Raw genomic sequence first — 17,020 nt, 5'->3', positions numbered from 1 at the left:
TTGGCCCATCCGAGAAGCCAGGAAGGTCCCGGACGATCGCGGCTATAAAAGATTTGCATGGCCGCTCGGCCATGCGCTAGGATAGACTGTATTTTCAGACGATAAGGAGTGAGTGGTGTATGCACGTATGAATGTCTCTGGTGACTGACTCTTTATGAAACCCCTACCTCAGTGCTCAGTGGGCCTAGAAGGACTCTAACCCCGTGTACTTGGGGTAGAGTTCTATGGCCGCATGCTGTGCGCTCTTTGGCCGGGCTCTGTGAGTTAAACAGGCTCCGGCATCCACGTTCAGCGGCTGTGCGGCTCTGTGAATCAACAGAGTCCGCTCCTGTTCACATTGGGTGAAGTAACCCACGTGTGACTGTTTTTACGCCGCTCTATTCTTCCGCCATTTTCTAGCAGCAGTGTACCACCTCTGCACGGTGGACCCCAGGCTGCGAACGCACCTACTATTACTTTATAATTTGGTGCGTTCCGCCAGCCCTAACATTATCCTAGCGCCAGGGTCTGGCTAGAAATGGCGGACGAACAACGACTGCATAGGTACATCCAGCAGCTGGAGGGTAGGTTGGCAGCGCTAGAGCGTTCCACCTTAGCTGTTACCTCGGTCGCCGTTCAAGCAGCTACAGAGACTGTCGCCCGTGTCTGCACGGCCAGTCCTGCCCGACCTTCTCCCGCCTCCTGCTGCCCGAGAAGTTCTCGGGTGATAGTGTTTCATGCAGGGGTTTCGTGAGTCAGTGCTCCATTCACCTGGAGTTGCTGGCCACACGATTTCCCTCTGAGCGGGCCAAGATGGGATTTATCATCTCCCTCCTGTCGGGCAGGGCCCTGGAGTGGGCCACCCCGCTGTGGAAGCACGGGAATCCCCTGGTACAGAATGCCACCCATTTTCTGGTCACTCTGAAGCGGTTGTTCCTGGGTCCTCGGGTCACGCACGATACCGCACTTCAGTTGCTGGCCCTAACCCAGGGTTCGTCTCTGGTCAGCCAGTATGCCACCTGCTTCAGAAATCTGGTCTCAGAGCTGGACTGGCCAGATTAGGTTCTCATACCTGTGTTCTGGAGAAGCTTGGCTGATCATATCAAAGACGCCCTGGCCACCAGAGAGGTGCCCACCACTTTAGAGGAGCTCATTACGGTCTCCACCCGAATTGACATTCGCTTCACTGAGCGAGGGTTGGTGCGCTCCAAGTCCCGCCAATGATATAAGTTGGCTCCAAATTTCGCTAGACCACTGGAACCTCCCGGTCAGCCTCCCAAGCCTCCTGAGGCCATGGAGGTGTACCGCACGGTGTCCAGAGTCCGGTCCGCGGGGGTACCTCCAGTCAGCTTCCGCTGTCGGCAGACTGGGCACCTTGCTAACCAGTGCCCACAGTGCTCGGGAAACGCTCCCGTCTAGTGGTTATCGGAAGGGGGCCTACTAGACACCGCGACGTTCTCCAAGGTACTGTTTTAAGGGGGAATTAGAGTTTAATTCTTCCACTCTGATTGTGGAGGTTTGCGTGGACTCTGTGGCGGAGGGCAATTTCATGTCAACTGTCTTCGCTCAATAACACGCAATCCCCCTGGTCCTGCTACCTCAACCAGTCACCATCAGAGTGGTGAATGGGGTGACACTCCCATCCCAAATCACCCACCAGACGGCTCTACTGAGATTCTCACTGTCTCCTTCTCATCAGGAGATGCTGTCTCTCCTGTTTATGCCCGAAGGTATCGACCAGGTCCTCCTTGGGGTTCCCTGGCTACGATCTCACTCTCCTCACATAGAGTGGTCTTCGGGAAAAATCCTCGGTTGGAGCAAGTCCTGCGAGGGTAGGTGTCTGAGGGACTGTATAAAGGTCGCAACTTCTGAGGTCCCTGCAGATCTCTCCTCGCTTCCCAAGCGATATCAGCAGTATGCAGATGTTTTCTCCAAGAAGGCGGCAGAAACCCTTCTGCCGCACCGCCCTTACGACTGTCCTATTGACCCCTTGCCCGGTGCTGATCCTCCCTGGGGTCAAGTATATCCCCTATCTCTCCCAGATACAGAGGCCATGTCTCAGTATATCAGGGGGAATCTGGCAAGAGGATTCATTAGGAAGTCGGTGTCACCGGCAGGAGCAGGATTCTTCTTTGTCCAAAAGAAGAATGGAGAGTTGCACCCATGCATCGAGTACAGGGGCCTTAACGCCATAACCGTTAAGAACAAGTATCCTCTGCCCCTGATATCGGAACTGTTTGATAGGCTACGGGGAGCGAGAGTGTTTACTAAGCTCGATCTGCGGGGAGCCTATAACCTGATTCGCATCCGTGAGGGGGACGAATGGAAGACGGCTTTTAACACCAGAGACGGGCACTATGAATACCTGGTGATGCCCTTCGGGCTATGTAACGCTACCGCCGTCTTCCAAGACTTTGTGAACGACATCTTCCGGGATATGCTTAACACCTCGGTAGTAGTCTATCTGGACGATATTCTCATTTACTCTCCAGACATTGACTCCCACCGGAGAGATGTTCGCAAAGTTTTCGATCTCCTGCGGGCCAACTCTCTTTATGCCAAATTGGAGAAATGTGTGTTTGAGCAGGAGTCCTTGCCTTTCCTTGGCTACATCATCTCTGCCCAGGGTTTGGACATGGATCCTGCCAAGCTACAGGCAGTGATGGATTTGCAGGAACCCCATTCTCTCAAAGCGGTGCAGCGCTTTATGGGGTTCATAAATTACTATCGCCAATTCATCCCCCATTTCTCAACTTTGGTAGCGCCCTTGGTAGCCCTCACCTAGAAGGGTGCAAATCCCAAACTGTGGTCGGAAACTGTCTCCAAGGCCTTCACCTCCATTAAGTCCCACTTTGTTAGCGCTCCCATTCTACATCGCCCTGATGTAGATAAGCCCTTCATTCTGGAGGTGGATGTCTCCTCCGTTGGTGCTGGAGCGGTCCTTTTTCAGAAGGACTCGCAAGGTCGGAAGCACCCATGCTGCTTCTTCTCTAAGACCTTCACACCGACGGAGAGGAATTATTCCATCGGGGACAGGGAGTTGCTAGCAATGAAGCTGGCCTTCTCAGAGTGGAGACACCTCCTCCAGGTGTTCACCGACCACAAAAATTTGGTCTATTTACAGACAGCCCAGCGGCTGAATTCTCGCCAGGCCGGATGGTCCTTGTTCTTCTCCCGATTCCATTTCACTCTGCATTTTCTCTCTGGGGAGAAGAACGTCCGGGCCGATGCTCTTTCTTGCTCCGTGGTGTCATCGGAGGAGGAGGAGCCTCGCCTGATAGTCCCATCAGAGAGCCTGAGGACCGTGACTCCAGTTGCTCTCGAGTCTGTACCTCCGGGCAAGACTTTTGTCCCTGCCCATCTGCGACCGGAGGTCCTCTCTTGGGCTCATTCGTGCAGGGTGGATGGCCATTTCAGGATCAAACGGACCTCTGAACTCCTGGCGAGGACGTACTGGTGGCCGCATATGGCCCATGACGTCAGGGACTATATTCTGGCGTGTGTCTCTTGTGCCCAGAATCGTCCCTCTCATCAACGGCCCACTGGGTTACTCTATCCTCTGCCGGTTGCGGACAGGCCCTGGGAGATGGTCGGTATGGACTTTGCGGTGGGTCTGCCCAAGTCCAGTGACAACACCGTCATTTGGGTGGTCACCGATCATTTCTCCAAGATGGTACATCTGGTACCACTCTCGACTACCTTCGGCACGGGGTCTGGCAGCGTTGTTTATTAAACATGTTTTCCGCCTGCACTGCATGCCGGATAAGATTGTCAGCGACCGGGGTCCTCAGTTTGCATCTCGGTTCGGGAGAGAGATCAACATTGCTCTGCTCAACATTGAGCTTAACCTCTCCTCGGCCTATCATCCCGAGACGAACGGATTGGTTGAGAGAGCCAACCAGACCCTGGTGACATATCTGCGACATTTTGTCTCGGCCAGGCAGGATGATTGGGCATCCTTGCTGCCGTGGGCGGAGTTCGCCTTGAACAAAGCTGTGGCCGACTCCACCAGTCAGACCCCATTCCTCTTAAATTACGGCCAGCATCCGCACGTCCCCGTGCCCATGCCCGTGTCGTCCACTGACTCTAGGGTGGCAGACTGGGCGGTGGAGGCATGTGACATTTGGGATCGCACGCAGAAAGCTATCCTGGCCTCCAAGGAGAGAATGAGGTCCTCCGCTGACACTCGCCGGCGCCCGGCTCTGACCTTCGCCCCTGGCGACTTAGTGTGGCTCTCCGCTGCGGGTGGAATCTGCTAAGTTCGCACCGCGCTATATTGGCCCTTTCAAGATCCTCGAGCAGATCAACCCTGTGGTCTACCGCCTGACTCTTCCACCACACTTGGCTATCTCGGACACGTTTCTTGTGTCTCTCCTTAAGCCGGTTCACATGTCCCGGTTTTCTGAGCCTTCTGCCGGGACATCAGACCTGTTGTCAGACGAGTTTGAGGTCAATGCCATCGTGGGATGCAAGATGATGCGGGGAGTGAGTGGTGTATGCACGTATGAATGTCTATAGTGACTGACTCATTATGAAACCCCTACCCTTGGTACGCATGTGTTGTGCAGCCTAGCCTGCTAGTGGCCAGGCTTAGGCGTAGGTAGGTCAGAGTAAAGGCCCCGTCACACTAAGCGACTTACCAGCAATCCAGACACCGATATCAAGGTGTCAGGATCGCTAGTAAGTCGCTATGTGATCGCTGGTGAGCTGTCACACGGACAGCTTCACCAGCGATCAGCACAGCGATGCCGAGCGCCCGGCATCGCTGGCCATCCCTGTAAAAAATAGAATCAAAATAAAAAATATAGTTATTCTCACCTTCCGACGTCCCGTTCAGCCATCCTGCCTCTCTCCACGCTCCGGTCCCAGTGATCCTTTGCGAGAATGACCGCGAGATGTCACGGTCTCGAGGGATAACAAAGTCTCGCGGTCATTCGTGCAAAGGATCACTGGGACCGGAGCGTGGAGAGAGGCAGGATGGCTGAACGGGATGTCGGAAGGTGAGAATAACTATATTTATTTTTTTTATTATTTTTTACACCTGAAAGCTGGTCTCCCGCCTGTCACACACAGCGATGCGTGCTGGCCAGCGGGAGACCAGCGACCAAAGAAATGTCCAGAGGTTTCTTTCAGCGATACTGGCAGGGGGGCCGCTCGCTGATCGCTGTCACACACAGTGATCTCGCTGGTGAGATCGCTGTTACGTCACAAAAGTTGTGACTCAGCAGCGATCTCGCTACCGAGATCGCTTAGTGAGACGGGGCCTTTAGAGTCAGGCATTAGTCATCATCAGTGACTCGGCACGCCTCAGTGCCCCGTGCTCCTCCCTCCATAGCCAGCGTCTATAGCGGCGCTCGTGGCTGTGACGCCGCGTGCTCAGTGGGCCTAGAAGGACTCTAACCCCGTGTCCTTGGGTAGAGTTCTATGGCCACTTGCTGTGCACTCTTTGGCCGGGCTCTGTGAGTTAAGCAGGCTCCAGCATCAACGTTCAGCGGCTGTGCGGCTCTGTGAATCAACAGAGTCCGCTTCTGTTCACATTGGGTGAAGTAACCCACGTGTGACTGTTTTTACACCGCTCTATTCTTCCGCCATTTTCTAGCAGCAGTGTACCACCTCTGCACGGTGGACCCCGGGCTGCGAACGCACCTACTATTACTTTATAATTTGGTGCATTCCTCCAGCCTTAACATAAACTGAGCAATCGTGGGAGAAGAGCCTTGGTGAGAAAGGTAAAGAAGAACCCCAAGATCACTGTGGCTGAGCTCCAGAGATACAGTAGGGAGATGAGAGAAAGTTCCACAAAGCCAACTATCACTGCAGCTCTCCACCAATCAGGCCTTTATGGCAGAGTGGCCCAGCGGAAGCCTCTTCTCAGTGCAAGACATATGAAAGCCCACATAGAGTTTGCTAAAAAAAAACACATGAAGGACTAAATAAGATTCTCTGGTCTGATGAGACGAAGATAGAACTTTTTGGTGATAATTCTAAGCGGTATGTGTGGAGAAAACTAGGCACTGTTCATCACCTGCCCAATACAATCCCAACAGTGAAACATGGTGGTGGCAGCATCATGCTATGGGGGTGTGTTTCAGCTGCAGGGACAGGATGACTGGATGCCATTGAAGGAAACATGAATGCGGCCCAGTACAGAGATATCCTGGATGAAAACCTCTTCCAGAGTGCTCTGGACCTCAGACTTGGCCTAAGGTTCACCTTACAACAAGGCAATGACCCTAAGCACACAGCTAAAATAACAAAGGAGTGGCTTCAGAACAACTCTGTGACCATTCTTGACTGGCCCAGCCAGAGCCCTGACCTAAACCCAATAGAGCATCTCTGGAGAGACCTGAAAATGGCTGTCCACCAATGTTCACCATCCAACCTGACGGAACTGGAGAGGATCTGCAAGGAAGAATGGCAGAGGATCCCCAAACCCAGGGGTGAAAAACTTGTGGCATCATTTCCAAGAAGACTCATGGCTGTACTAGCTCAAAAGGTGCATCTACTCAATACTGAGCAAAGTATTGACCATGTGAGATTTCAGTTTCTCTTTTTTAACAAATTTGTAAAAATATTTACGTTTCAGATTTTTTACAGCCAAGATCGGGAGCAGAGTGTACATTAATGAGAAAAAAATGAACTTTTTTGAATTTTCCAAATGGCTGCAATGAAACAAAGAATGAAAAAATTAAAGGGGTCTGTATACTTTCCGTGCCCGCTGTAGACATTATTTTACAAGGGGGAAACATTACGGATTGACAAGGGGTTATGCGAGTAGACTGGGACTGAGGGAAAAATCATTCAGAAGGGGCTAAATGGAGCCCCGTTCTTGGGAGCACAGTGGGATTTTGAGGGCTCATATTGTTCCTGTTCATCAAGATTCTGGTGGTAAATATAGGTCTGAAGTTTCCACACCAACACCTGGGAGGGGGAATGGTTCCTGAGATGAGGAATGATGGTGACCCCCCAGATCTGTTGCAACAGTCCCTCAGGATATTTGCTGTTTTTTCAATATAGCATCACAGACTGTTTCATGTAAGAACGAGCGGCACCTAATGATGTCACATCATGGGCAATGGATTAACCGCGTAGCTGCCCACTGTGCTATGGTGTCGTTACTTTGACTCCTTCTCGTTGAGTCCCATATTTGTTTTTGCGCTTCATTTATTTTTTTCTCCCTTTATTCTAAGGGCTTGTTTTTTGTATTTTTTTATGGAACGATTTCTTGTTTTGAATGACACCATTCATTTTACCATATAGTGTACTGGAAAACTTCACAAACACCCACCCAGGCCAACCTAAGCTAGTGTTTAACCCAACAACCAAAAACAAAGCTTAATTATCTGGAATGCCCCTTATTGGCATCCACTGCCTGTAAGGTACCTGAGGAAGAAACAGTGAGGGAAATCCTGGTTGTGGCCAGCAGAGGGCACATCTCCTTTCAGCGTTACACTCCTGTAATAATTGCAGGTTTCTTGTAGTTTTTGTGTGATCGCATATTCCTTTTTGCTGCTTTTAGTATATAGGTAGCCAACGTAGACAGCATCTCCAGTTGCCACTGTTTAACCATCGAAATGCAGCTTTCAGTCTCTGAAAACCAAGATTTGAGAAAAATAATTTGCGCACTGTTATAAGGGAAAGTGAAGGATGGTTCTTTAAAGGATTCACTTGAAACATTGATAGCGCTTTATTAGTAATAGTCAGCATTCACGTACAGGTCACAAATCGATCTTCGGATCTGGATCGGAGACCATACCATACCCCAAAATGTCAGCGTTGGCCAGCTAGCACGTCACGGGTGCGCCGATGGGTTGAATGATGCATTCCTACTGTCGAATACTTCAGCCATCATCTGCCTGGAAAGATGCGGGCTCGGCATGGGAGCCCGCACATAACAAACCAGTACTTCATATGTCAGTAAGGGGTTGAGAAAAGTTTACCCTGTCAGTTGAAGATTGAAACTTTTGCAAAATCACGTATCGTTTTCATCGTCATCAAGTACGTACTCTCTGGTAAAGAAATGTACAGGGGCTACTTACAAAATTAGAATATCATCAAAAAGTTAATTTATTTCAGTTCTTCAGTACAAAAAGTGAAACACATATTATACAGAGTCATTACACACAGAGTGATGTATTTCACGTATTTATTTCTCTTAATGTTGATGATTATGGCTTACAGCCAATGAAAACCCAAAAGTCATTATCTCGGTCAATTAGAATACTTTATAACACCAGCTTGAAAAATGATTGTAAAATCCAAAATGTTGTCCTACTGAAATGTACGATCAGTAAATGCACTCAGTACTTGGTCGGAGCTCCTTTTGCTTCAATTTCAAAGTGGCATGGAGGCGATCAGCCTGAGGCACTGCTGAGGGGTTATGGAAGCCCAGGTTGCTTTGATAGCAGCCTTCAGCTCGTCTGCATTGTTGGGTCTGGTGTCTCTCATCTTCCTCTTGACAATACTCCATAGATTCTCTATGGGGTTAAGGTCAGGCAAGTTTGCTGGCAAATCAAGCATAATGATATTGTTGTGTGTAAACCAGGTATTGGTACTTTTGGCAGTGTGGACAGGGGCCAAGTCCTGCTGGAGAATGACATTTCCATCTCCAAAAAGTTTGTTGGCGGAGGGAAGCATGAAGTCCTCTAAAATGTCCTGGTGGACAGTTGTGCTGACTTTGGTCTTGGTAAAACACAGTGTACCTATACCAGCAGATGACATGGCTCCCCAAACCATCACTGATTGTGGAGACTTCACACTAAACCTCCAGCAGCTTGGATTGTGGCCTCTACACTCTTCCTCCAGACTCTGGGACCTTGATTTCCAAATGAAATGCAAAATTTACTTTCATCTGAAAACAACACCTTGGACCACTGACAACAGTCCAGTTCTTTTTCTCCATGGCCCAGGAAAGACGCTTCTGGTGTTGTCTATTGGTCATGAGTGGCTGACACAAGGAATGCGACACTTGTAGCCCATGTCCTGGTTACGTCTCTGTGTGGTGGCTCTTGAAGCAATGACTCCAGCTGCAGTCCACTCCTTGTGAATCTCCCCAAACTTTTTGAAAGGTCTTTTGTTAACAATCCTCTCAAGGCTGCAGTTGTCCCAGTTGCTTGTGCACATTTTTCTATCTCACTTTTTGCTTCCACTCAACTTTCCATTAATATGCTTGGACACAGCACTCTGTGAACAGCCGGCTTCTTTGTCAATGGCCTTTTGTGGCTTCCCCTCCTTGTGGAGTGTGTCAGTGACTGCCTTCTGGACATCTGTCAAGTCAGCAGTCTTCCTCATGATTGTGAATCCTACTGAAACAGACTAAAGGACCTTTTTAAACACGTAGAAAGACTTTGCAGGGTTTTTTTTTTGTTTGTTAATTATTATGATTTACTGAGATAATGACTTTTGGGTTTTCATTGGCTGTAAGCCATAATCATCAACATTAACAGAAATAAACACGTGAAATACATCACTCTGTGTGTAATGACTCTATAGAATATATGAGTTTCACTTTTTGAATTGAAAAACTGAAATAAATGTATTTTTGGATGATATTCTAATTTTTTGAGAAGCACCTGTATCATGACATCAACAACATTAGGAAATCAATATCCATCTTATTCTACCATTAAAATCCGAAACGCGGATTTTTAAAGTAGAAGTTATAGATGTTACGGACGGAGAAGAAGAGTAGGTGAGGGGAGTGGAATCATTCTAGTGCTTCTCGGCCCAAAAAATTTTGTGCAAAAAAGCCTGCTGGAAAAGTTCTTGTCTCAATTGTCTGGGACAATGATTGAATACTTTTCGCTAAGCCAATCACAGGAGAATATTACCAAATTTTGGGCCAAATTGCGGAACCATGACAAGGGAAACTTTTCAAAGGTGTCTTTTATTTGCAGGACCATCAGTCTTGTATTGCAAAAACGCAATAAAATTCTCGATCACCTACCATATTCTTCTAATTTGGCCTCATCTGATTATCATATTTTTCCTAAACGCAAAAAAATCTTTGAACAGACACAAATTTACACCATACGAGATATGTTTTCAACACATGCCATATATACTCGTGTATACGTTGAGTTTTTCAGCACATTTCTTTGTGCCCCCCCCCCTGGCTTATACATGAGTCAATTGTCCCAGAGGGCTGGCGGGGGAGGGGGAGCGGTGGAGCTATTGATGCCATTTTGGTGCCAAAATATATTTATTGGGGGTCTTGACGATATGTAATTGTAACTTTTTTCAAAATATACCCTTTCATGATATATCTTGTCCAAATTTCTTTCTAGAATTTTATAAATATGTATATCTGATCGATTATATGAGGTGATGAGATTCATTTTAAATGGATTACTGTTTTTTTATGGTTTTGTGATTTAAGACCGTCTGTTAACAGCAAAACAAAACAGATTGTGACATTTTTATTTGTTTGTAGATTATGGCAAATAAGGAAAATCACAGTTTCAGTGAATCTGTACTAATAACTTTGTCAACCTCCTAACCCCCAACCCACGATAAAAGCCACCATACAGTTCCATCTATTTAAAAATGAAAATGTTATGGGTCTATTAAATGCAGCAGAAGAAATAAATGTCATAAACACAATAGGTTCATTGTATGAAGTAGAAGACCAAAAATTAACTCGGTGTGAGCTCTTTGATGTTTATGAAGTTGTTATGTATTGGCATTTCCCTTTTGTGACTTCTTTGATGTCTAACAAGATCTACTTTAGCCCTATAACATTTCCCACATTCGGAACAAGAATACGGCTTCTCCCCTGTGTGACTTCTCTGATGTATAACAAAAGCTGATTTATGACTAAAACATTTGCCACATTCTAAACATGAAAATGGCTTCTCCCCTGTGTGAATTCTCTCATGTACAGTAAGAGTTGATTTCTGTTTAAAACATTTTTCACATTCTAAACATGAATATGGCTTCTCCCCTGTGTGAGTTTTTTGATGTTTGACAAGATTTGATCTCCAATTAAAACATTTTCCACATTCTGGGCATGAAAATGGCTTCTCATCTGTGTGATTTCTTTGATGTTTAATGACATCTATTTTAGTCCTATAATATTTTCCACATTCTGAACATGAAAATGGCTTTTCTCCTGTGTGGATTCTCTGATGTGTAACAAGATTAGATTTGTCGTTAAAGCATTTCCCACACACTGGACATAAAAATGGTTTTTCTCCTGTGTGAATTCTTTGATGTGTAACAAGATCCGATTTCCATTTAAAAAATGCCTCACATTCTGAACATGAAAATGACGGTGGCTTTCTTCTTGTGTGAATTCGATGATGTCGCCTAAGATCAGATTTCTGGACAAAACATTTTCCACATTCTGAACATGAAAATGGCTTCTCTCCTGTGTGAATTCTCTGATGTATGGCAAGAGTTGGCTTCCATGTAAAGCATTTCCCACATTCTGAACATGAATATGGCTTCTCCCCTGTGTGAATTCTTTGATGCTCAACAAGATTTGACTTTCGATTAAAACATTTCCCGCATTCTGGACATGAATATGGCTTCTCCCCTGTGTGAATTCTCTGATGTGTAACAAGATCGGAATTATAATTAAAACATTTCCCGCATTCTGAGCATAAAAATGTCTTCAAACTTGTGTGAGATCTGCGCTCTTTAACTCCCTTTCTGTTACTTTTATTTTGCTTAACAGTCTGCAATGAATCAGAAGATAGATTTTTGTTGTGAAAGGATGAGGGTATATCTGTGATAATAACATGTTCTTCATATGTATCTGGGGTCATACCACAGTCTTCAGCTTTAAATTCTGAGGATATCAGATGTCTCTCTGAGTTCCTGGTGAAGACATCTGCCAAGAATACAACAGATTTATTTTATAATAATATAACCAGAACTTTATAATGTTAAAGGAATCCTATCATGTTGTGCATGCTGTCAGAATATTCATTTTATTCTGCCTGTCAATGTGACAATACCAAAATTATATTATATACTCGAGTATAAGCCGACCCGAGTATAAGCCGAGGCCCCTAATTTTGCCTCAAAAATCTGGGAAAGCTTATTGACTCGAGTATAAGCCGAGGGTGGGAAATGCAGCAGCTACTGGTAAATTTCAAAAATAAAAATAGATACCAATAAAAGTAAAATTAATTGAGACATCAGTAGGTTAAATGTTTTTGAATATCCATACTGAATCAGAAGCCCTATATAATGCTCCATACAGTTCAAGATGGACCCCAAAAGACGCTCCATAAAGGTCGATGATGGGCCCCATAAGATGCTCTGAACAAAATATGCCCCATATAATGCTCCATAAAGGTTGATGATGGCCCCATAAGATGCTCCATATTAAAATATGCCCCATGTAATGCTGCAGAAAGGATAATGTTGGCCCCATAAGATGCTCCACAGAAAAATATGCCCAATATAATGCTGCACAAAGGTTAATTGTGGCCCCATAAAGTGCTCCATAATACAATATGCCCCATGTAATAATGCTGCTGCGATTAGAAAAAAAAAATGACATATTCAGCTCTCATCGCTGGGGCCAGGTGCCGGTGTCCTGAGCAGGCGGGGACACCGGCGCGCTATGGGGGTAAGGTGCCAGTGTCACCGCTTGCTCAGGCCCAGGCACTGGCTTTTTTCACCTATCTGCATTCCACCGCTGCGCATTGCTCTGTCTTCCGGCTCTCTACAGTGACTGTTCAGGCAGTAACCACGTCATCACGCCCTCTGACCTGAACATCACGGCCAGAGGCCGTGGAAAACAGAGCGGCGCGCCGGTGGAACGGGGACAGGTGAATATAGCCAGTGCCGGGGGCCTGAGCATGTGACGACACCGGCACCTGACCCCCATAGCGCGCCGGTGTCCCCGCCTGCTCAGGACACCGGCCCCTGGCCCCCAGTGACAAGAGGTGAGTACGTCATTTTTTTTTAATTGCAGGGACCGTGACTTGTGTATAAGCCGAGGGGGTCTTTTTCAGCCAAAAAAGGGGCTGAAAAATTCGGCTTATACATGAGTACATACGGTATTTTTTTATGTTTTACTAATTTTGTGAAAAAAAAAATTCCTTTGGTTGTTCGGTTTGTTCTGGGAACTGAAACTTTTTCATTTTTCTGTTTACATACCTGTATTGGAGCTTGTTTTTTTCAATAAGGAGCTATAGTTTATAATGGTGTTTTGATCTCCTTTTATTTCTTTTTTTTATGAGGAAGAATAAATAAAAACAGCAATTCTGGCATAGTTTATTATTTTCTTTTTTTATATATATATATATATATATAGGATTTGCCATAGGATATAAATATGGAAATAGTTTCATAGTAGAGAGCATTTCGAATATGGCATATTTTTTTCTCAAATGAAACAATTTTTTATTGGAATTTGGGGATTTTTTAATTATTTTAGTCTGTTAGGCATATAATCAATCAATCAGGTAGACAGCAAACCTTTGGCACCCTGCTGTTGAGCAGTGGGAGGGTTGACTTGCTGACAGAAGGAGATCTCTCCCTCTGTCAAATGCCTCACTTTGACCACTGAATGAGAGGTTATAATGTTATGATAGGTGTTTAGGCTATCCCTGTATTTGTTACGGCTGTCGAACAGCCGCGAGACATGCAGGCGTGGGTGCTCGAACATATTTTTCGAGCACGCCGAAGACACTCAATTAGCACACGAGCATGCTCGGATAACACCTTATCCGAGCACGTTCGGTCATCACTAAATATTATTACTACCGTGCAAAGTGCTTCTGAATACTTCAGAGGACCAGGATGTCTTGATCACTCCATTCACTATCACTTTTTTAAAAAAAAGTGAAAATGGAAGGATAAGTGATATCTAGATCATGGAAAGTTTATAATAATATACGATATTGCTCCTGGACCAGAAAAGATCAGTCAATGTTTCCAATTTTTTTTTCTTAAATACTTAATTGGAAAAGTTAGAAATACTTTATTTGCACAATAAAGGGCCATCAATTTCATGCAACTCATCAATTAATTTTGCAAATTATTCATTTTCAATCTGCACACTTGCCATAAGAAGAGTATCTGTGGCTGCCTTACGTAAAGCCGCATCAGTGGAAGCATTTTTTAGGAAACCATTTATATACATAGCGGTAACCAAAAAACAAATTGACAACAAAAAAACTGTGGCTCCAAATTATTAGAGTTACTGAGGGAGAAGAATCTGTGACTTTAGTGGTCACTACTCACCTGGGTAGTCATCTGTAGGAATCTCCTCTTTACACCGCTCATCACCCCTCACATATGTCTCTGTAGTATTGATATGAGTCAGATCTTCACCCTGAAACAAATATTGTAAAAGTCACAGACAGATGGAGAAGTCCCATCTATGATCAGCTCTAATCCTGCCATCTCCACCGCTCTCATTACACAAGTATAAAACATATAATACTGGTGGATAAAACAAGACTGAGCACAAGACCTTCACAGCCGTCTACACATCATAGGGGAGATCTCCTGACACCTTCTCTCCATCTACCTGATGATCCTGAGGAACATTGGGATCTTCTTGGTTACAGTCCTGTGGAAGAAGAGGACGGGGACATCTCTCTGGTGTTGTCCTCTTACTGGATAGATCTGGAGGAAACACATACAGGGACTGAATTCATTCTTTACATACAGATAATTATAGGCCGTGTGTATTTAGTCCTGTCTATTACCTGGTGATGTGAGGGGCTGGGGAACCTCCATCATGACGTCTTTGTACACATCTTTGTGTCCTTCTAAATACTCCCACTCCTCCATGGAGAAATAGACGGCGACATCCTGACACCTTATAGGAACCTGACACATACAATGTTACCGTCATCCCCCGATCCCTTCATAGTGTTACTGTATAATGTCCCAGCATTCCCAGCAGTGTCACCTCTCCAGTCAGCAGCTCAATCATCTTATAGGTGAGTTCTAGGATCTTCTGGTGATTGATGTCCTCATGTATCAGGGGGTGAGGTGGAGGCCCAGTGATTGGGCTCAGGGGTCTTCCCCATCCCTCAGACACAGGGTCCTGACAGCGCCCACTAGAGGTCTTCTTCACTACTGTGTAATCCTGGTAATGGAGAGACACATTAATAAATCTCACTACAGACATTTCCAGAGTCCTCACCTCTCCAGTTCTGTCCATCTGTTATTCCCATAGATAAGAATGATGTAATGTGACGTCATCAGAATCTCTCACCTCTCCAGTAAGCCGGAAGAGGATCTCTAGGGTGAGGTGTAATATCCTCTCCACCATCTTGTCCCTGTCCATATCCATCCTTGAGTCAAGGTAAATTTTGGAGAAGATATCAACTAAAAAGTTTGCACTTATCAGGAACCTAAATAGAAAGAAAATGATAAATTCATACAAAATAGGCAAAAAACAATGTATAATCTGGCCTCATAAATCTAGAGCTTTGTGCCTTTTTTCTGTCAGTTGGGATCACAAAAGATTTAGATCATGAAAATTCAGATAATGAATAATATGGGGAACCCGAGGTACAAACATCAAAGGTCTTTTTTTCAAGTGTGAATAAAGCCTAATACTGACAGATAGTAATGGGGAATCTCGGGAACCGACCTCCACCTGCAGAGCCGCACACCATATATATGGCTGTTCTGTGTACACAGGACCTGTGATGAGGTCACAGGAGGGGAGGAGTCAGGGGAGGAGTATATATAACAGTGAAGGAAAAGGAGAAAAACTGGACAGTTGTCAGTTCGGTCAGGAAGATTACGAAAGAATCCACTATAGTCGGCTTTCTGACTGTCCTCCATTTTAGCTGAGAGAGATTGTCGTTAATATTATTTAAGGCCGACTAAATGTGAGAATCCTTCATCACGCCTGAGGTAGAAGGAGAGCGTCCTCCATTATATCTGAGGTAAACTGAGAGAGAGAGGAAGAGATTGTCCTGACTTTAGTAAAAGAGAATCTCATGTGAGGTAGACAGAGCTAAAGTGATTTATTTAAGGCAGATGGAGAAAGAGAGTCTCCTCCATTTTGTCTGAGGTAGACGTAGAGAGGGCATCCTCCATTTTATCTGAGGTAAACACAGAATGAGCATCGTCAATTTATCTGAGGCAAATTAGAGTAGAAACAGTGCATCCTCCATTTTATGTAAAGAAAAGAGCGCCTCCTCGATGTTACGTGCAGAAAACAGCGCATCCTCCATTTTGTCTGAGGTAAACTGAGGGAGAGGGAAAGGGAGCGTCATCTTATAATATCAAGCAGTGAAAAAGAGAATCTCATGTGAGGTAGCCCAAGAGCTAAAGCATCCTCGATTTATCTGATGCAGACGGAGAAAGAGAGCCTCCTCCATTTTGTCTGAGGTAGACTTAGAAAGGACATCCTCCATTTTGTCTGAGGTAGACTTAGAGAGAGCATCCTCCATTTTGTCTAAGGTAGACTTAGAAAGGACATCCTCCATTTTGTCTGAGGTAGACTTAGAAAGGACATCCTCCATTTTGTCTGAGGTAGACTTAGAGAGGGCATCCTCCATTTTGTCTGAGGTAGACTTAGAAAGGACATCCTCCTTTTTGTCTGAGGTAGACTTAAAGAGAGCATCCTCCATTTTGTCTGAGGTAGACTTAAAGAGAGCATCCTCCATTTTGTCTGAGGTAGACTTAAAGAGAGCATCCTCCATTTTGTCTGAGGTAGACTTGGAAAGGACATCCTCCATTTTGTCTGAGGTAGACTTAGAGAGAGCCTCCTCCATTCTGTCTGAGGTAGACTTAGAGAGAGCATCCTCCATTTTGTCTGAGGTAGACTTAGAGAGGGCATCCTCCATTTTGTCTGAGGTAGACTTAGAGAGGGCATCCTCCATTTTGTCTGAGGTAAACTGAGGGAGAGAGAAAGTGAGCGTTATCTTATAATATCAAGCAGTGAAAAAGAGAATCTCATGTGAGGTAGCCCAAGAGCTAAAGCATCCTCGATTTATCTGATGCAGATGGAGAAAGAGAGCCTCCTCCATTTTGTCTGAGGTAGACTTAGAGAGAGCATCCTCCATTTTGTCTGAGGTAGACTTAAAAAGGACATCCTCCATTTTGTCTGAGG

At 45.5% G+C, this 17,020-nt stretch overlaps 1 protein-coding gene across 1 annotated transcript in view; it reads right to left on the bottom strand.

Annotated features, from left to right (window-relative positions):
* The window catches only part of LOC141093975 (uncharacterized), a 45,790-nt gene extending 30,042 nt beyond the window's left edge, over nucleotides 1–15,748 (bottom strand). The window contains exons 1-7 of the mRNA XM_073579646.1: nucleotides 15,548–15,748; nucleotides 15,167–15,305; nucleotides 14,858–15,037; nucleotides 14,652–14,775; nucleotides 14,471–14,568; nucleotides 14,182–14,272; nucleotides 10,616–11,812 (exon numbers count right to left, since the gene is read on the bottom strand). Coding sequence (XP_073435747.1) covers nucleotides 10,616–11,812; nucleotides 14,182–14,272; nucleotides 14,471–14,568; nucleotides 14,652–14,775; nucleotides 14,858–15,037; nucleotides 15,167–15,305; nucleotides 15,548–15,744 — 2,026 coding nt within the window. The 5' untranslated portion in view covers nucleotides 15,745–15,748. The remainder of the gene's footprint in view (nucleotides 1–10,615; nucleotides 11,813–14,181; nucleotides 14,273–14,470; nucleotides 14,569–14,651; nucleotides 14,776–14,857; nucleotides 15,038–15,166; nucleotides 15,306–15,547) is intronic.
* Between the last annotated feature and the right edge of the window lie 1,272 nt (nucleotides 15,749–17,020).

Source organism: Dendrobates tinctorius, unplaced genomic scaffold (assembly GCF_039654945.1).
Source record: "Dendrobates tinctorius isolate UK_male_01 unplaced genomic scaffold, ASM3965494v1 ptg000063l, whole genome shotgun sequence".
Lineage (NCBI taxonomy): Eukaryota > Metazoa > Chordata > Amphibia > Anura > Dendrobatidae > Dendrobates > Dendrobates tinctorius.
Note: the sequence above shows the minus strand (reverse complement) of the source record. Positions and strands in the feature narration are given on the sequence as shown.